We start from the raw sequence: 18,414 nt of genomic DNA, 5'->3' as shown, positions 1-18,414 counted from the left end.
CTTTAATAACATATACTGTATATTCATATGATATCAATATTTTGTGTAAGATAAATTGTATAAGGAGCTCTGTTTTTAAATGTAATGTAACAAGTGACTGACTGACCAAATTAATTATACTGTGACTGGTATAATACTGTGTTGGAACGCGAGACAAACTTGAAGTAAAAATAAATAATCCTGAAAGAAAAATGTTTTTTTGTGACATTTTGCATTACAAACAAATAGATACTTCTGTAACGTTCAAAAAAGATTAGAAGTTTATAGAAACACAGATGCATATTGAATTCACACATTTTTATTAGAAAAAATCTCTACCGTGCAATTTTACAAAGAAATTCATCTTTTGGAAAAAGGACATGAGGAGGGGAATGTTTCCATGGTGGTGGCACTGAGTCCCATCTCACCTGTGGAGATTAAATAATTTTAGAAAGGTTCACAAGTGTTAATGCAAAAATAATAGAGAAGTCCCCTTTGTATTGGAATGTGCTTGACTTTGGGAAATAAAAACTAAGACACATTATGCCTTGGAAACCTAGATTTTGTATATTTTACAAGCAGATATTTAACTATATCACAGGATTGAACAGGAGGTTACCAGAAACATGACTGACAGTACAAAAAAAAGGTATATCACACTCACCTCTCCAATCATATTGGCAAATTTACTCCTGTTTCTTGGGGTTATTTACAGCCACATAGTGATACAACACAACCAGCAGGAATAATGACACGCCAAGCATGTTGGCAAAAATGGCCAGCTGCACGTCTGTCACCATTCTGCAAAAGAAAAGGCCAATTAGTAAGTGTACATCATATTTATAATGAAGTATATAAAGCCTTGAAAATGATCTAAACACAGTTTTGGAAGCTGTGCTTAATTTACAATGTTCATTCTACATAAGGATGTTTTACTTCACAAACACATTTTAAAAATCAAAGAGGATTATTTTTTTATAGATCCACTGTCATTTAAATAGTTAAGACAGGCTATTTAAAACAATCTCTACATCCAACAACAGACTGTAAATAGTAATTCAACCAAAATACTGCACACCCAAAATAATCGAGTTAGATTTTAAAACTGAACCATCAATGTGTGTGACGTTAGCGCTATCTTAGCTAGCTAGCTAACTATTAGGACCAAAAGTGCAATAAAAATACAGACACGGGAAACTCTGTGGGTAAAAAAACATTCAAGGACAACATACTAAACATTTAGCAATCATTTTAAGTTGACGGTATTACTTACTTCGTCCCTTTAAGTTGGATATTTGCTCTGTGTTGAACCGATATTACAGGAGCTCAGCAGCAAACAAGCAGACTGGTCTCTACTTCCGGCTGCAGTAAAGACACGTCACGTTTAAAAGCCGGGAGATGTAGTTTTTTTTTATAAAGCAACTCTCAACCAAGAAAGTAACAAAAATATGCCTACATATGACACCTCGACAGAAATTACTTGTTTCTCCAATTCAAACCATACATAATAAAATGTTATATTGGATCGTCAGGGGGTTTCTTCTTCTTGTGATTTTATTCACTAATCCTCCACGCCACAGGCGGCGCTAGTGAGCCTCAGTCAGCTGGATGTGTGCTGGTTGTAGGAGTGGCCCAAATGTTTCGACATCACCTCACCCGGCGTGAACGACTACGACCCAGCTAAATGGTGCTTCGACACGGCAGCTAACGTTTGGGATTTGCATTTCCAAAAGGAAGAGATATCAATTTATCGTATTGTGGAGCCAGACTGAACCACCATGGCTCTGTACGAATACGTCACTCAGGAGCAGCTTGCGGGCTTTGACAAATACAAGGTATGATTAATGATGTGTTAGAGCTAGCTAGCTGTTAGCCTTTTAGCCGATAGTGTGCGTGTATGAGAGTGTGTGTGAGAGAGTGTGAGAGAGTGTGTGTGTTTAACAGCTCACATATCTGTCACGATGTGCAGGGTGCTTCTTCCCTGACAGATCAGTAAAGACAGCCACAGTAAGCAGACTGCGTAGTGCATGCACATGTCATTATAAAATAAATGCTGGTTATGACTACAGAGTGTTCCTTAGTTAATTAACTTAATGTGTTACATTTCTTGAATTAGTGGTTCTGTAACACTCATTTGTAATTACGAGGTTAACCCAGTGCTCTTAAAAATACACGCATATACACACTAGTTTAATCTAAAACAAATGATATTAAGAGATAATAAGTGCAATAAGAAAACATATTTATATTTTCACTTAATTTTACAGTGTTCCCCTTGTTATTTTTTGTATTATATATTTGCTTTAATACAGTGTATAACTTCTGTACAGTTTATTTTAATTTGCTTGTTGATACAACTTTATTTAATTTTACTTTTTTGTACTCTTTCTTTTTTTCTTACAATGCTAGTCTATTTTATATATAATTTTAACTTTTTTGTAGAAGCTGACTCAGGGAGAAACGCACAATAATTCCAATGTACCTGTACTGTCCTGTACCTGTGCAAATGGCAATAAACATCTATTCTATTCTATTCTGTCTAAATACATTAAATATATGTAATTATCAATGTTGGACATAGCGTTTGACCAAAATACCTATATTTTATTTTGAAAGGGATACCCGGAAGTCGCTGGTTATTCTCCTGTGCTTGACATGGGCGCTTTTGCTAATAGTTAGCTCGCTACTCTTTCTGTATTGCATTACTTGGCTATAAGACAAGAAATTAATTTGTGTTTTCACACATTTAAGTCAGCCCCCCGTCTATTACACACCTTTTTATAGATCGACTGTACATCAGTTTGTGCTGATAAAACCTCAGGAGAGAGAGAAAAGTAGCTGCTGTGATAGATCAGGAAGGTGAAACCACTCAGCTTGTACCAGCACACTGATGGACAACGCGGATAACGGGGACCGACCTGTGTATTCCAGTCACCATAATGAATGGTTTTGAAACAATATCTCCCTTTCTGCATGTAACACACATCTTAAAGTGTGCAGTAAATGTCCATAAAGATGAGCATCAGTGTGGCACTGCAGATACAAGGGCACTGTTGTCTTGTCACGTCACTGTAGGAGAAAACGGGAGTGGCACTTCTCCAAGTATATAACATCAAAAGACAGCTCACTTTCATGAAGTTCATATCATTTGATTTGTGCACTTTCCACATATAAGGTTATCCGCTGTAGAGCACTTAAAGCGTCCCATTATTTTATCATTTAAATCTTTAAGTTTTGTATTTTCCTGGTCATGTTTTTTTATCTTCAAATACCATGCAGCCTGGTTCTTCAGTCTCTCTCACTCTAATACCTCTTTCTTTGATTACGGCGTGAAAACTGCTCCCCTGAGCTGTTTATCATGAAAATAACCTTTTCAAATAATAGCCTTTTTAAGTGGCTCCCTCCATGTCTCAGCTGCTGTGCCCGGAGCATCAGTGGCTGGAGGAGAGCAGACGATGACAAATGGGAGCGAATGAAAGAACTGTGGATTTCTTCAATACATGCACAGTGTTTCAATCATGCAATAGGAAAGCACATGAGAGCGAGAGCTTGTTCCACTGATTATATTGTTCTTCTTTCCTACCCTTTACATCCTGTCTGACATGAGAGAGACAGCCTTCTTTCTTGGTGTTAGTCACACATGGAGTCGTGATTGATTGTCACAGAGACTTTTTTGTTGGGTAAATCATCTATCTGTAATCTATCAACTTCCTTTCAGCATTACACAGAATCATGTCAGCTTTCTTAGTCCACAGTGTATATTCTAAACTGAATGTGTCTGTGCAATCTATCTTTGAAACATCTTCTCCATGTCTTTAAGATGAACATTATTTTTATGTAAGAGGGGATAAATGAAACGCAACACAGCTTGCACACGGGTATTAAACCAGCAACATAATGGTGTCCATACAGCTTGCACCAAAACCACCCAGAAAAGGGAATGAAGTGCAACAGGTAGCAGTGTTGGTCTGCATCCTTGTTTTCCACGGTATTATTGGCATGTATTTTGAAGAGGTTAATTTGAACCAGGACCATACATTGAAGAAATATTCACAGCGTGCAGTAACATTGTTCAGTATTCTGAGTTTAGGATTTTTTACAAGTAAACAAATATTAAAGTGTGGATATTACTTTCCCAACTCCCAGCTCCTGTCCTTCTGTTGGACATGTCTACCCTACCTGTGTTCACAACACGTTTGTCTCTTCAAAAAAATCTAAATAGCAGAAGAGCTGTTCTTTCTTTTTAAACAAGCTCTGTGGCTTATACAGCTTCCTTGATCTTCTCTCCCCACCATTTGGCCATGTTGGTCAAATGATATTATGACCCATGTATCCATTTCATTTCGGTTTTGCTTCGTGTTTATCCCACATATCAGTAAATAAAAAAGTAATCAGTAAAGTCTATCATGCCATTATTTGACTGAAGCTGTATGAACACACTAAGAGGAAAAGGTACATTACACTGTAGCTGGCTCACATGTGGGTCAGACCTAGATAAAGTGACACTGACTGGCATCAGGTTTGTTTGATATGCTTGATGGCAGGCTAACAGAATGATCCAGTAAACAAGTGATGTGTGGCCCTGTAGAGCTTCCTTTCAAAGCTGTAGGTGATCTGCTAGCGATGAAATACGTGAAAATGTTTCTGTCTGTTTATCACATCCTGCCTGATTGTATCTTTACAGTACAGCGCAGTGGACTCCAACCCCCTGTCCATCTACGTCATGCACCCTTTCTGGAACTTTGTAGTAAAGGTGAGAAAGACCTGTTCAGCTCAGTGTGTGTGTGTGTTGGTATTCTCGTTGTGTGTACCCACATCCATTATTCATGGGGTTTCCTAGCACTTTCTGTGATACAGTAACAAGAAAGCCTCACCCACGCGCACCTCCTCCTCTGCCTTTATGTGTGCCAAAAGTCTCATCGTTTGTTCTGAATTGTGAAGATACTGTGTTGTTTTAAGTGCATGCATGTAGCTGATAAGAAGCACACAATGTTCATAATGATTGTCTGGCTTCCTTCTTAACAGTACGTCTTAACAATAACACATTTATTTAATAGTATTTGCCTGGCTGCATCCTGATATCATAAACAAAACGATCTCCTCTGCCTAACAGTCATCCAGCTGACTCATAACGTCTGACAACAATAAAAAGACTATTTTAGAACTACAGTTAATTATCTGGTACTCATTCTCTTTTCTGTGTTTTTGTCAACAGTTTCTACCGACATGGTTAGCTCCAAACCTCATCACATTTACAGGCTTCATGTTTCTCGTGTTGAATTTCCTCATGTTGGCCTTCTACGACTTTGACTTCACCGCCTCTGGTAAGTCACGCTCTCCCTCCACTCCTTCCACTCCTAGTTGTGTTTGTCTAGTGCTCGATCGACCTGACAAAGAACAGAGAAAAAAGTGAGGCGTGTTTGTTTGTGAGAGACAAAGTCCATGGCTTAGTGAAACCTGACTGCCAATTCTGGCGAAGGTTAAATACTAACCCATTACCTCCTTCAGGCACATATAGACACTGCTCGGAGAACTCACACACCTTTAGACCATAAACAAAATGTTACAGGTACATCGAGAATAAAATGCAATAACTGACAGGTTCTTACTCTTTTACCCCTTGAGTCACAAAAGATGATTTAAATGTCCTCACAGGGGTATTTTTTGGAAAGAGTCAGTCTTAAAAAGAAGAGTAAAACCAAATGATGTACACACATTAAATGGTAACTTAGAAATATGCTACTTATCCTATACCATTGAGGTGTTAATTAAACTCTGAAGAACTCTGGAAAAAGGGATATTTTGGTCAGGCTCCTCTATCTCTGCAGGTTTTTCTCGTGTGTGTGTGTGGTATGCTGCATATTTTTATTGTGTGTGTCACAGCTGCAGGACATGAACACGTGCCTAGTTGGGTCTGGGTTGCTGCTGGGATCTTCAACTTCTTGGCCTACACACTCGGTGAGTGGTAACCCCTGTGATTTGTTTTTCTCTCCCTATGGAATGTATTCTGTACTGTGAAGCTGGGACTCTAATTCAGAACCAGTATGGAGCTGGGACTCTAATTCAGAACCAGTATGGAGTGTGCAGGCTGCTAGCACGAATCATATGCTTTCTATCCTGATGGTTTGGATATCCTGGTTTTTATGTCATGATATTGTCCTAAGTGCTACTTTGTTTTCTGTGTTAATGAAGTATTATAGCAAGGATATGAAAAATCAGGATTTTTCTTGCATCACGTAAAAACAATATACCATTACTAACAGGCTGTCAGAAGTATTATTATTACTGGTTTGCTAGGCCATTATGGGTTGAGAAAAAAAACTGAAATTAATTTATTGTTGCAATTTATCAAAAATATACTGAGACAAAGCAAATAGTGCAGGATCTCATTTTTAAGAACTTCCAATATTGTAGGTTTATGATGATGTGGTTTGATTAAGATGTATTTTCCATACATATAAAAAGTTCACCTTAAGTTTAAGAAAGATGTATCAGTTATACTCCGGCTTCTGTCGACTGTTGAGATGCCTTTTGGCAAAACATTACTAACTGCATCCTGAAACGACTGACTGTCTGACTGACTGACTGTCCTTCTGGCTGCATGATGTGATTGTACACTGTCAGTATTTACACCACTCTCCTTGTTGTAATGTCTGCCTGCTGGACTTGTCAGCTCTTTCCTTTATAGGTGTTCATAAATGTACCAGGTGGGCACTAGAGTTTTAGTTCCCAAAGGCCATTGCCGTTATTAGTGATTGTTTATATTATAATAAAAGTGCTTGAGGGGTAAACTGAAATTGAAATTGACCTTGTCTGTCACTCGCTCACTAACAGATCAAAAGTCACTTTGTTTTTATAGATCCCCACCACATATTTTGTCAGCAAATCTTACTGCAGACAACTAAATAAAGATTTATTTCATAGCCAAATTCCATCTCAATTTGGGGTCGACTTGTACTCTGTGAACCAAACTGAAGTCAGTTTAAAGTCCCGCCGACACTTCGGTCAAGAATGTGTGCAGAATACATCATGTGTGAATGGTAGATGGCCTTGAGCTTTTCTAGTCTACTGACTTCTCAAAGCTCTTTTACACTGCAGGTCACACCTACACATTCACACCCTGATGGCAGAGGCAGCTACAGTATGTGTAAAGTGTCCATCAGTGTTAACTAATCCGTTCTTACACATTCACACACCACTGATGCATCAGCAGGAGCAATTTGTGGTTCATTGTTTTGCCCAAGCACATGTAACTGTAGGAGCTGGGGATCGACCCCAGACCTTCCAGTAGAGAGACGACCGACTCTACCACAGCCGAAACAATAACTCCCTGATAAAATGAGTGTAGTCCAGTTTGGATGCTGTGAAAGTGATTTCAGTGGTGGGAAGCAGGAATGTGGTTCCTCAGAGAATCACTTCAGTTATACGAGTGTGTGCAGCTGCTTTGCTTGAATGGAAATGTAAAATGTTTTGTAAGTGTATGTTGGTCTAAACAAACACAGTGTAGTATAATATCTGTCTTCTTTCATTATGTGTAGATGGTGTTGATGGTAAACAGGCTCGTCGCACAAACTCCTCCACACCATTAGGGGAGCTGTTCGACCACGGCCTGGACAGCTGGGCCTGTATCTACTTTGTGGCCACCGTCTACTCCATATTTGGGCGTGGGGAAAGTGGTGTGGGTGTGGCCACACTGTATTACATCCTGTGGGTGGTGCTGTTCTCATTCATTCTCTCTCACTGGGAGAAATATAACACCGGCATCTTGTTCCTGCCGTGGGGGTACGACATCAGCCAAGTGGTAAGGACACACACGCTTACATAAACCTAAAATGATGATTTTGTTCAATAAAGTTATTCCTGTTGCTACCAGTTTTTTTTTTTTTATCAACTGTCGCTAGCTAGCATTTGTTTCATAACGTGAGTGAAAACTTTACACTGTAACTATAACTGGATGAAGCCTTGAAGAGCTTGAGCTGAGGCGTGTTTGAATCCGTTACATCGCGCCCGCCTAACTATGCATGACTCACATACTTCATAAAACCAAAAATGTGATCCCTCAGGGTGTTGTAATCCACTGCAGATTTCTGTGTCTGTATGAAGCAGACAGTCACAGATATGGAAAGTTCAATGGCTCCTGTGTGTTTACTCGCTGTTCCTGGAAAACAGTGCACACTTTCATAGGAGCCACATTTGTCAACAGCTGTCAATTATGGTTTTATAGATTTCTTGCAATTTTATGCTTGCATTACTCTTTTCGAGGAGGAAAGGGAATTTCCATCGAGTTAATTTGAGTGTTTTCTTACTCCTAAGCACACACAGGAAACCGAAGCCTGACATGATTGCGGTGCGACGTTACAGTTTAGCAAATGTTCCCCATGTTTACAAATGAATAATTAGATTTCTCTGGTCTCATTGCCCTCCAGACAATCTCTCTCGTTTACTTGGTCACTGCTGTGGTCGGCGTGGAAACATGGTACCAGCCAATCCTGTGGCGTTTCCTGTACAGAGACCTTTTCACCTTCATGATCATTGGTGAGCTGTGATTGGTCACTCTTAATACTTTCATTTAATATTTGATCTGAAGCAGCTACAACAATTCTTATCCTTTTATTTCCAGCCTGTTCCTTCACTGTGACATTACCCATGAGCCTCTACAATGTCCTGAAGTAAGCTAACCTTTAATTAGCATCAAATTAAATAGTAGAGTTACTATAACACACAGAGCTTTAACTTACCCTGTGTTTTATTTGTTCAGAGCTCATCGCAGTAACACTCTGAAGCACAGCAGCCTGTATGAAGCCTTCCTGCCCTTCCTCTCTCCCGTCCTCCTCTTCGTCCTGTCCACCACATGGGTGGTCTTCTCCCCCAACAACATACTCGAGCTGCAGCCCAGGGTCTTCTACCTCATGGTGGGGACAGCCTTCGCCAATGTCACGGTGAGCTTCCGCTACATTTTGAACCACCCAAGTCATAAAAGTCTGTATTCATCTTGCAGTATCGGTTTCTCATGTGTGAATTTACCTTGCAGTGTAAGCTGATTGTGTGTCAGATGAGTAACACACGATGCCAGCCGCTGACCTGGCTGTTGCTGCCAATGGTGGCGGTGGTGTTACTAGCAGTGACCGGAGTGGTTGGCAACGAGACACTGCTGCTTCATCTTTGGACGGCTGCTGTCATACTAGCACACATACACTACGGCGTATCTGTGGTAAGAGCACACAAAGCATCTTTGTAAGAAATACAAATGTTGATCTGCATACATTTAAGTGTAAAGGTTGACAAGGTGTGAACAGCTAGCGTCAACATCTAACTACCAGAACCTCTAAGACAATCATTTCTGAATCATGTTAAAATGAGACAATGATGACTTTTTAATCTATCGTAGGTTCAACAGCTCAGCAGCCACTTCAAAATCCTGGCCTTCTCCCTGAAGAAGCCCAACAGTGACTGACAGGAGGAGGAACGAATCGGCTTGAAAGGAGCAGAGGTTTAGACTCCTCCACTTATCGACACTTCACTCTCATCACCACGGAAACCGCATCCCCTCCCCCTCCATCCCTGAGGACGCTGGTAGTGGACTGGACTGTCCCCAAACACGCACACACACAGACACACATTTCTAACCAACAAACCAACTGAACTCTGGTCTCGGCGATGGGGCTGGCCCAGGGGCCCTGGCTTCGTCATTGGTGATTGGCTAACTTGGTTGAGCCAATGAGGTGCATTTGTTTCCTACGGAAATGTGCTTCAGTCGTGAGGACAGGAGCCATGATGACACACAGACACACAAATACATTTTTCTGCTTTGGTGCAGATGAGTTCTATCCTGTGGCTTTTATTTCAAACAAACACAGCCACACACAAACTCACACACGTACACTCACATAGTATTATGAATGTATAATATGCCTTGGGGAAACGCCATTTAAGTTCGACCATATTGACAGGAATGCCTCAAGTATTGTGGTTTTAACTTGACCAAACCTTTAAATTCTGGCATCTGAGTGAGGTGAGCGGGTCGTTCATCTTTTATCATCAGATGAATTTCATTTGGAAATCTCAGTAATGTATGTTAATAGTTATATATATATATATATATATACATGTGTGTGTGTTTATGAGTTTGGGGCATTTTATTTACTGATTAGAAAGTAAAACAAAAATTAATCCCGTAAAACATTGTATACATTTCCCGCTAATGAATTGTGAACTCTGCTTGATGGTGGCAGTGGTCCGGAGTGAACAGAGTTGGATTTTGACTAACCAGAGGAAGAATTGAACAGGCTGACCTTCACTAACCCCCCCACGCTGACCTGTCCGAGCGCCGGCCTCTCAGCTCTCCCTTCCCTCTGAGGTGTTGTGTCTTCATGCTGATTCGTTTTTTTTTTTTTTTTTTTTACATTTCTTTTTATATGCATATAGAGTATGATTTTGTTTGTGAGTTGCCATGGCAGACAGTTTGTGGAATAAGATGCGGAGCGCTTGAATGAAGAGTGTGTTCAAAAACCGTCAACGGAGCGGATTCACTCTGAGGGAACAAGCCGCCCGCAAAGGACACCGCAGACGCCACAACACTGCCTGGCGTCACACTCTACTTGTAACACGCACACATGTTATCACACTTTTATACTGTCTGTCAGATAACTTGTGTGTATGTTTTTTTTTTGTTTTTTTTTTGTTTTTTTTTTCAATCTGTTAAACAATGTTCGTCTGTGTGATTCAACATACGTTTCCATGAGAAGATGGATTCAGTGGTGGCTGCAGACTGGACTTTGTGACTGATAAAAACTTGTTTTCACTGCCGGGCTGAAAAAACATTTTACTCCTCATCTGTCTTCTTATTACAGTCGTAGTTTGGAGGATATTAAGTTATTGTCTCTGTTTGAAATTCCTCTTTGAACACTCTAAGGCCTTGCTGTTAAATGGTCTTGTCTGCAATTACCCATTTCAAAATCTCCAGTACACCTGTGGACATTGGTTCCAGGTATGCTCACAAGTTTCCTGACTCAAGCTTGGTGTGATTGTAACATGACAGAACAAGACAATTTAACCCTGTTAAGCCTGGTTTACATGTCATACGTAAGTCTACCTGTCAGCGGGGATCCAGTCAGCTCAACTATTTGTCCAATGTCTTTGAAACTTGTTCAAATGAACCAGAATGACTTGTTGGGAAAGCTTGAACTTGCTTTGTGAACAGCTAAATCAATTGGGAGTTGTATCTGTGAGTCATCTGACAGCAGATAAAGTCTGAATGTGAATCATCTCATAGACGGTAGATCGTAACAATAAATGTGTGAAAAGGAATTTGGGATCGTTTTTACCACAAGTCTGGATGTTTAGCACTTAAATTGTTATTGAGCAGCAGTGAACAGACCACTGCAGGTCTACTATGACAACGTGAGATCTAAATCTACTGCCATTATAGCCCTAAAGAAGCTCAATTTGGCTTGCAGTGCATCAACCACTGGATAAAGCTCGTCTGCAGTCCTGAGCACATTGTAGTAGTTGAGATGGATTTGACATGTTTGTGATGAAGCCCCCACGTCTGTGACTCTGGAGACTGAGGATTGTTGCGATGTGAGAACAACTGTGAAAGAGATTTAAAATGTATTTGTGAAGAGTATATGCACTGAGCACGTGCAGATCTGTGTGTACAAGTGTGTTGATGTTTGGGTGAGTACTCTGTATGTGTGCATATCTGTGTAAATACATGTATTATTTCTCTGATATTTTATTTTCTTCTAATTCAAAGTGGATCTTTTTTTTTTTACAGAACCCCTAAAGTCACAAAAAATAGATTTTTTTTTTTTTAAACCAAATTTTTACTTTTTGGGACTTCAGGGGCTCTGCAGTTTTCCATTATTTCAGGTGGGACAGAACTTTCTTGACCAGGATGGTATCAGCAGTTTTCTTATTGCCTACAAAACTATCTAGATTACAGATCATGGGTCAGCAGGAAACTTTTTTCAACCTGTACTTATATCGGCAGCTTTGGCTGATTGGATCTTTTATCTTTTTTTCCGAATAGTTTTGAAAGGGGGACAGGCACTGGGTGTTAAAAACTTCCAGTCCAAGAACAAACTCTACGCTGCTAAATACAACAAAGGATCTCATTTCATATCATGTTAGCTGGATGAGAAAATTGTGCCATTCAATTTTCCTATACCTGTTAGGTGAAGTCCGTTTGTTTTGGACGGTTACAAAACATTTCTGACCTGATTTTCTGGTCATTTTTTGTAGTGTGCTCCTCAGCTTCACTCACCACTTTCTAGGAAACAGACTTAATCCCCCCTGGACCAATGACCTGAGCTGTTCAAAATGTAACAACGTTGTTGTTTAAGCAGCCCTGGGAAACATACCAGGGCTTCAATGTGGCTATTTGTGATGTTGTATTTAACCAATGAAGGACGGGACTGTCCAGAAACGAATAAAACTGAATTTTCCTAAACCATTTTCCAGTGTCGCAGCCAGAAACCTTACCGTTTATTTGTTGTTCGGTTTATAACCACAAGGGGGCAGCAATGTGCAGCTCGACGCTCTCAATAGTTAGACAGGTGATGTTTGCTTCTTACATTTCCCTTCTAAACACCTGTTGGCTGTAACAGGCCACGGCCTCCCATAGAGATGTTGAATTTGGAAATTTGCCAATGAGATTTCACTTTACAGTGACAAAGTGTTAATCCTGCATGCTTACACACATTTCTTTGTACGAACAAACAAACACACTTTTTTTCACACAAATCACAAACGAGCAATAACCCTTCAAATATAATCTAATATATATAATATGTAGGCCTCCTGTTAACCCAACACTCACCACTACAAGATGAATTGTCAATATGCAGGAAGTATTTGCATAGAAACATTTAAAGAAACAAATGTAACTGAAATTAAAATTTAGAAATAAATGAGAAAACATTTTAATTTTTGGCGCACGTTTACGTCTATGTTTTAGACCGGGGTGTAGACCAGTTCTATGTAAACCGTCTTAAGAAAGGTTTTTTGGCCTTTTGGGTTGACCTACAATAAAGTTAGTTTGCCTGCCGCAGATTTATTCAAACCCTGCAAGACCTGTTTCTGTATCCCAGTTGTTCCCAAACATTATTTTCCCCATTTATCAGATAAAAATATGTTCAAGCATCCACCCCTCACCACCATACACATCAGTGTAATTATTAACACACCAAACACGCTGTCAGTCCCGCTCTTGCGAACAAATTCCTATATATTTTTAAATTTATCTCAAACAGTGGCTGCAAAAAATGCAGAAAGAAGTTCAGTGTGTGACGACATTAATACATCAGGTGGAAAGGCAGAAAGTGAACAGGCAGTAGTTGGATGTGGCTGTCAGACATGAAATCAGGCTTAAATTCCAACAGTAACAATTAAAACCCTTAAACATGGCTGTCTTTATATCAAAACTGGCCAGTTGTTGTTTTGTTTTTAAGTGAAGAAGATGTTTCACTTTGTGATCCCCCGTTTTACAATATTTACAAAGAACTGCACAGAAAATATTTTTTATTATATTATATTTACAAAAGTGACATTTGATGAGTAAAACCTAACCTTTAACCCCTTTCACCAGTTAAGGCTGAATTCAGCAGCTCGTATGACTAACTTGCTGGCTAGATGCACAGATGAGACATCAGAATCCTGTAAATACACACCACAGGATACTTTGATTTCACATGTTTATCTGCCCTCCTCTTATTTTTATTTCTGAAATTGGTGATGAGAAGTGTGATGGTTGTGTTAAATGTTTGGCAGCTGTGTTAATGCTGCAGAGTCTCTCTGTGAGAGTGTGATGGAGAAATGGGTTGAGCAGAACTGTTTGACAGACAAAATGCAAAACGAGCTGATAGATGATCTCCAAATAAGCTGCAGTACATAAATCCGTCAGCAGGTGGAGCTGCAGAACAACATTATTGTAGCCTACATGTTAACCTGCAGCACGTTGATGAAAACTTCCAAACTCGTTTCCCTGTAAAATGAGTTTCTCAGTTAAAACAACAGTTGGCGTTTTTATAGTCTTCCTCACAGTGTGAACAACATGTGTGCTGAACTTAACACCTGTGACTCATGTGGCTCTGCTCTCTGTTACAGCATTCATTAGTAATTGATTGTCTCCTCGCCCAAGAGTTTATCTGGCAGCAAACACTTGGGCCTGTGTTTGTTTTTTATCATCTTTGCACTCAAATAAACTTTAAAGAACAACAGGGAACAAGAGACCTGGGAGGAGAGGGAGAAACATATTTCACACAGGGCAAAATCTTCAAGCAATGTTGAAAAGAAACTGGTAGAACACACAAGGAAGAAACAACACAGAGGAATAGCTTTAAATGATGGCTTTGTTTGTCACTGGGTCAGTTGTGTTTAAGTCTAGAGGCTCAGCTGGTCTGTCTTGGATCGAGCCTACATTGTGAACTTGAAGGTGCTGAGTTCTGCCTGTCAAAACAGCTGGCAGCTGATCACGACGGCCGCTTATCTTGACGGGATCTATTTCATCCGGTCAAAGAGTCTGCTCGAGCAATGATTCATCCAAACAATGAGCTGTGAGCAAGCCAGTGGTTTGCTCCTCCATTAAAAATGTGATCCAACTCATCGTCTGAGAACAGTCAGCTGGAGATGGGTGTAAACCCGTTTTCTTCAACTCAAAATCATGAATCAGTGTGTGAAGATAAATGTAGGCCTACATGAGCATATCGCTCAAAACTCCTGTATTTAGGGGACATTTAGAATTCTTAAATTCAGGTTTTCCTTCATGAATATAGCGGCAGAACAAGTTTCATGCTGTACAGACATCAAGGAAGTTATTTATCTTCAAAAGCATACTCAAACACAAATCTGTGTTTTCAGTATAAATCACAACTCCTTCATAAGGATTCCACAAAAAAAGACCAAAGGCCCGATTTAAATGAAATATCCATCATTCATCAGAAACGAATCAATAATCAATGGCTCAAATTTGTCCAAAGTAAACAGCTTATGCACCACACTAATAATAAAATAGTCTTACATTTCCACAATATAAGTGAATTCATTAATAACCTTTTTTAAGTGAAATGTAACCTGTCATTTATAAAAACTTTGAGGAGCCGGATAGAACAAGTAGCTTTCACTCCTGAGATAACCCCCCCCCCCTCCCCTTTTTAAAAAAATCTGATAGTCTTTTATACAACGACTGCCTTTAGACATGGACAAGTTTTAGGTGAGTTACTGTGTGTGGAGGTCCCTGTGGTCAGACTCTCTGTTAGTGAATTAGCTGGTGTTGATGCTGAACTGACAGTTAATCAGAGGTGGCATCAATTAAACAGAGTCGGGCTCGGGTTGCTGCTCCACGGCGCTGGACGTTTTGCATGCTGATGACCCCTGTGACTCATACACACACAGTCATGGCATTATGTGGAGCCCAGTTAACCACCGCGCCACCCTGGACCGCTCCCCCCCCTGTGAGGTGAAACTCAATTATAGATGACCATCATTAGAAACTAGACACGCAGGAACAACGGCTTGCCCACACAGACACACACACACACACACACACACACACACACACTGATGGGCACAGCGTTTATTCTCAGAGACACCCAAGACTATTGAAGTGCTAATGGAGTAACACCAACCACATCATTTTGTAACCACTGTACCTGTGACCTCTGTGACCTCCAGGTGACTGGAGGATTCTTTTTAGGATTCAGAATATGATTAATATTACGACTACTACCAAAACATGTTCAAGAAACTGAGCTAGGCCCTACAGGCCGACATGGTTTAACCTCCATTGTATCTCAAAGTTGATGCAGGGGGCAGCACTTCATCCAACCTTTGTTCTATAGAGAGAGAACACAAAGGACACGTCACTCATCAGACATTAACATGGGGATTAAGCTGCACTTCATGAGATGGTGGCATTGATGTTCATGCATCTGCAATTTACACACATTAAAAGAAGCTATCGGCTTTCAAGTGTGATTCAACAAATGTCAGTTTATAGGGGATTAAAGTGCTCACACTGTACCCACATTGTGTTCATCTTTGGTCCAGACATACGTGTACCCCTCTCTGGGTTTATAACCACAACTTTTTTTTTTTTTTTAAGAATTATTTTTGGGCTTTTTGTGCCTTTAATGGAGAGATAGGACAGTGGATATAGTTGAAAATCAGGGAGAGAGAGAGTGGGGAATGACATGCGGGAATGGAGCCACAGACGGGATTTGAACCTGGACCATGTAAGAGACTATAACCTCTTACATGGGGCGCGCACTAACCACTGAGCCACCAGTGCCCCAAATAGCTCCAACTTTTAACCCTTTTACATTTCATCTAGCACCAACATCGGGTCATAGTTTGAATATTTCGCATAGTTTGGTTTGTGACTAAATATGTCTCAAACTTGTATTTTTAATTAGTTCTAACATGGAAGTATGCTTAAAATGCTGTCCTGAGATTGTAAATGTAGAGATTCATTTTTTGCCATTTTGCAGCTTTATGTTTCTGGATTGAATGTTGACTGTATAACATGTTAGCATGCTGCTAAAGCCAAAAAAAACATTACAGTGGTGACAAAATGTCGCACCGTTTGTAAAAATCTAATTCAGCACAAACTGTCCCATGGTGACGGTAAAAACAAGAAACCTGAATGGAAAAAACCATGCTGGGACAGGAGCCTTATGAATTTGTTACATAAACATACTGTACAGAGAGATTAAGCATAGTGTCCTCAAAATGAGGAAAAGACGTCTCAGGTTTGTCGCTCCAGCAGCTTGGACTCTGCTGCAGGAGGATGTGGGTCTGGGGGGAGCTGGTCTCTTTAAATCATTTTAAGAGTAGATTGGCGGCGCTAGAGGAAGGTTCAGGTTGTCGATGCTTTGAACGACTCTCCTGTGACCCACGATGTGTTGACATGTAACTGTTGTGTGTTGCATGTCTGTAACTTTGTTAAAACGCCTCAGCCAGGACACTCTTATAAAAGAGTTTCTTTGTTGCAATCAGGCTTTCCTGTTTTATTTTTTTTTATTGAATAAAAATAAAAACTGGGCTTAAATAATAGACAATAAAATAATTTGCTTCACTTTCTGTCTGAACACACCTTGTTCTAGGTGTCTACTATCAGGAAACAAGACACAGTAAATCTTATACTTTCTACTTCACAGGACTGAAAAAAACGTCTTTACAACCTCACATGCCTCTGTCAAGGTGAAGAGAGACTCAACGGGACAGTTAGGACAAGTTTAAATCTTCTTTCCTTGCAGCAGCTTATAACCCGGCCTGTTCGGAGGCTGATCTAATAATTAACTAGCTCGGCGAAAGAAAGGAAAAAAATACACAACTGAAAGCAGTTGGGGGTAGTTAAGACAAACACCTGCATGTCTGGACAGGTGGCATATCTTTAAGAAGGCCAATAAAATACCTTAAACACACACGGATCACTAACTCCCAGAAACCTGAACTATTGGTGCCCATAGGGTCTAACCCAATAGGACGTGAGAGCTGCAGCCTAACATACATTTTCTCCAAAAGCAGGACAAATGGAGCAGATTTCATACACAGTGAACATCAGTTCAAAGGTCAGAATATGTCAGGATGAGGGAGAGGATCGTAATTGGAAGGTACCACAAATGTTGAATGCTTTGCACTTGTGTCTGTCTACTCTAATGACCTCTCAAAGCACTTTCAACAATGTGTCACCATTCACACATTCATACACTGTTGGCAGAAGCTTTAAGCAAAGTGCCTGGTTTTGTGAAAGGATTGAATCACCTTCACACTCATTGAGCGACTGATGTTCCCGTTACAGGCGCATGCTCCTCTTACGGAGCAATGTTCACCGTAGCATGCATTTAAAGGCAATGTTCCAGTAGCCATGGATACGTCCTTATGTGTAACATGCATTATTAATTCATTTTCCATACCTTGTTTGTCAAATGCACCATTCACAATCACACCGACTGAGCTCTGCTCTCAATATGGGGAGAGGATAATGGTGTCTGTTTTATTTATTGAGTTTTTTATATTCTAGGAATATAAAAAATGTAACAATTGAATTTATTCTCTTTGAACATTTACACTTGTATTCCTCTAGGCTAACTCAGGGTGGCAGCTTGTCTGTTAACCAGCCACTGTTGTTGTCATTGTGCCGTTTGAATGTCTGTGTTTGTCTGATGCTGTATCAGAGCTTACTGGTTCATATCAGTGTTAAGTAGCCAGAGTGGTAACTAGAGTGGGGGGATGTATCCAGCTCAGTGGGTTCAATCTGTCCTTATTGGGCACACACAGAACATGGGCCATACACAAAGACACACATAAAAAAAAAACAGAGTATCGAGTAACGCCCACTTAATTATTTAGCAGTTGCGAAGAGCGCCACAAAGCGGCAACCAGATTCCTCCACATCTTTTCAGCAGGCCTGAATATTAATGAGCCAGAGGGAGG

The 18,414-nt window shown here is 40.1% G+C and overlaps 2 protein-coding genes across 2 annotated transcripts; one reads left to right on the top strand and one right to left on the bottom strand.

Annotated features, from left to right (window-relative positions):
- Nucleotides 1-284: 284 nt before the first annotated feature.
- Nucleotides 285-1,271, bottom strand: ost4 (oligosaccharyltransferase complex subunit 4 (non-catalytic)). Its single transcript, XM_061052497.1, has 3 exons — nucleotides 1,253-1,271; nucleotides 644-780; nucleotides 285-407 (listed from the first exon to the last, which is right to left on the bottom strand). The coding sequence occupies exon 2, from the start codon at nucleotides 777-779 to the stop codon at nucleotides 666-668; it is 114 nt and encodes a 37-aa protein (XP_060908480.1). The 5' UTR covers nucleotide 780; nucleotides 1,253-1,271; the 3' UTR covers nucleotides 285-407; nucleotides 644-665.
- Nucleotides 1,272-1,613: 342 nt separating this feature from the next.
- Nucleotides 1,614-12,433, top strand: selenoi (selenoprotein I). Its single transcript, XM_061052496.1, has 10 exons — nucleotides 1,614-1,814; nucleotides 4,664-4,732; nucleotides 5,195-5,303; nucleotides 5,863-5,937; nucleotides 7,518-7,780; nucleotides 8,406-8,514; nucleotides 8,600-8,648; nucleotides 8,738-8,918; nucleotides 9,011-9,190; nucleotides 9,368-12,433. The coding sequence occupies exons 1-10, from the start codon at nucleotides 1,758-1,760 to the stop codon at nucleotides 9,473-9,475; spliced, it is 1,200 nt and encodes a 399-aa protein (XP_060908479.1). The 5' UTR covers nucleotides 1,614-1,757; the 3' UTR covers nucleotides 9,476-12,433.
- The last annotated feature ends 5,981 nt before the right edge of the window (nucleotides 12,434-18,414 follow it).

This window comes from Labrus mixtus, chromosome 12 (assembly GCF_963584025.1).
Source record: "Labrus mixtus chromosome 12, fLabMix1.1, whole genome shotgun sequence".
NCBI classification, from domain to species: Eukaryota; Metazoa; Chordata; class Actinopteri; order Labriformes; family Labridae; genus Labrus; species Labrus mixtus.
Note: the sequence above shows the minus strand (reverse complement) of the source record. Positions and strands in the feature narration are given on the sequence as shown.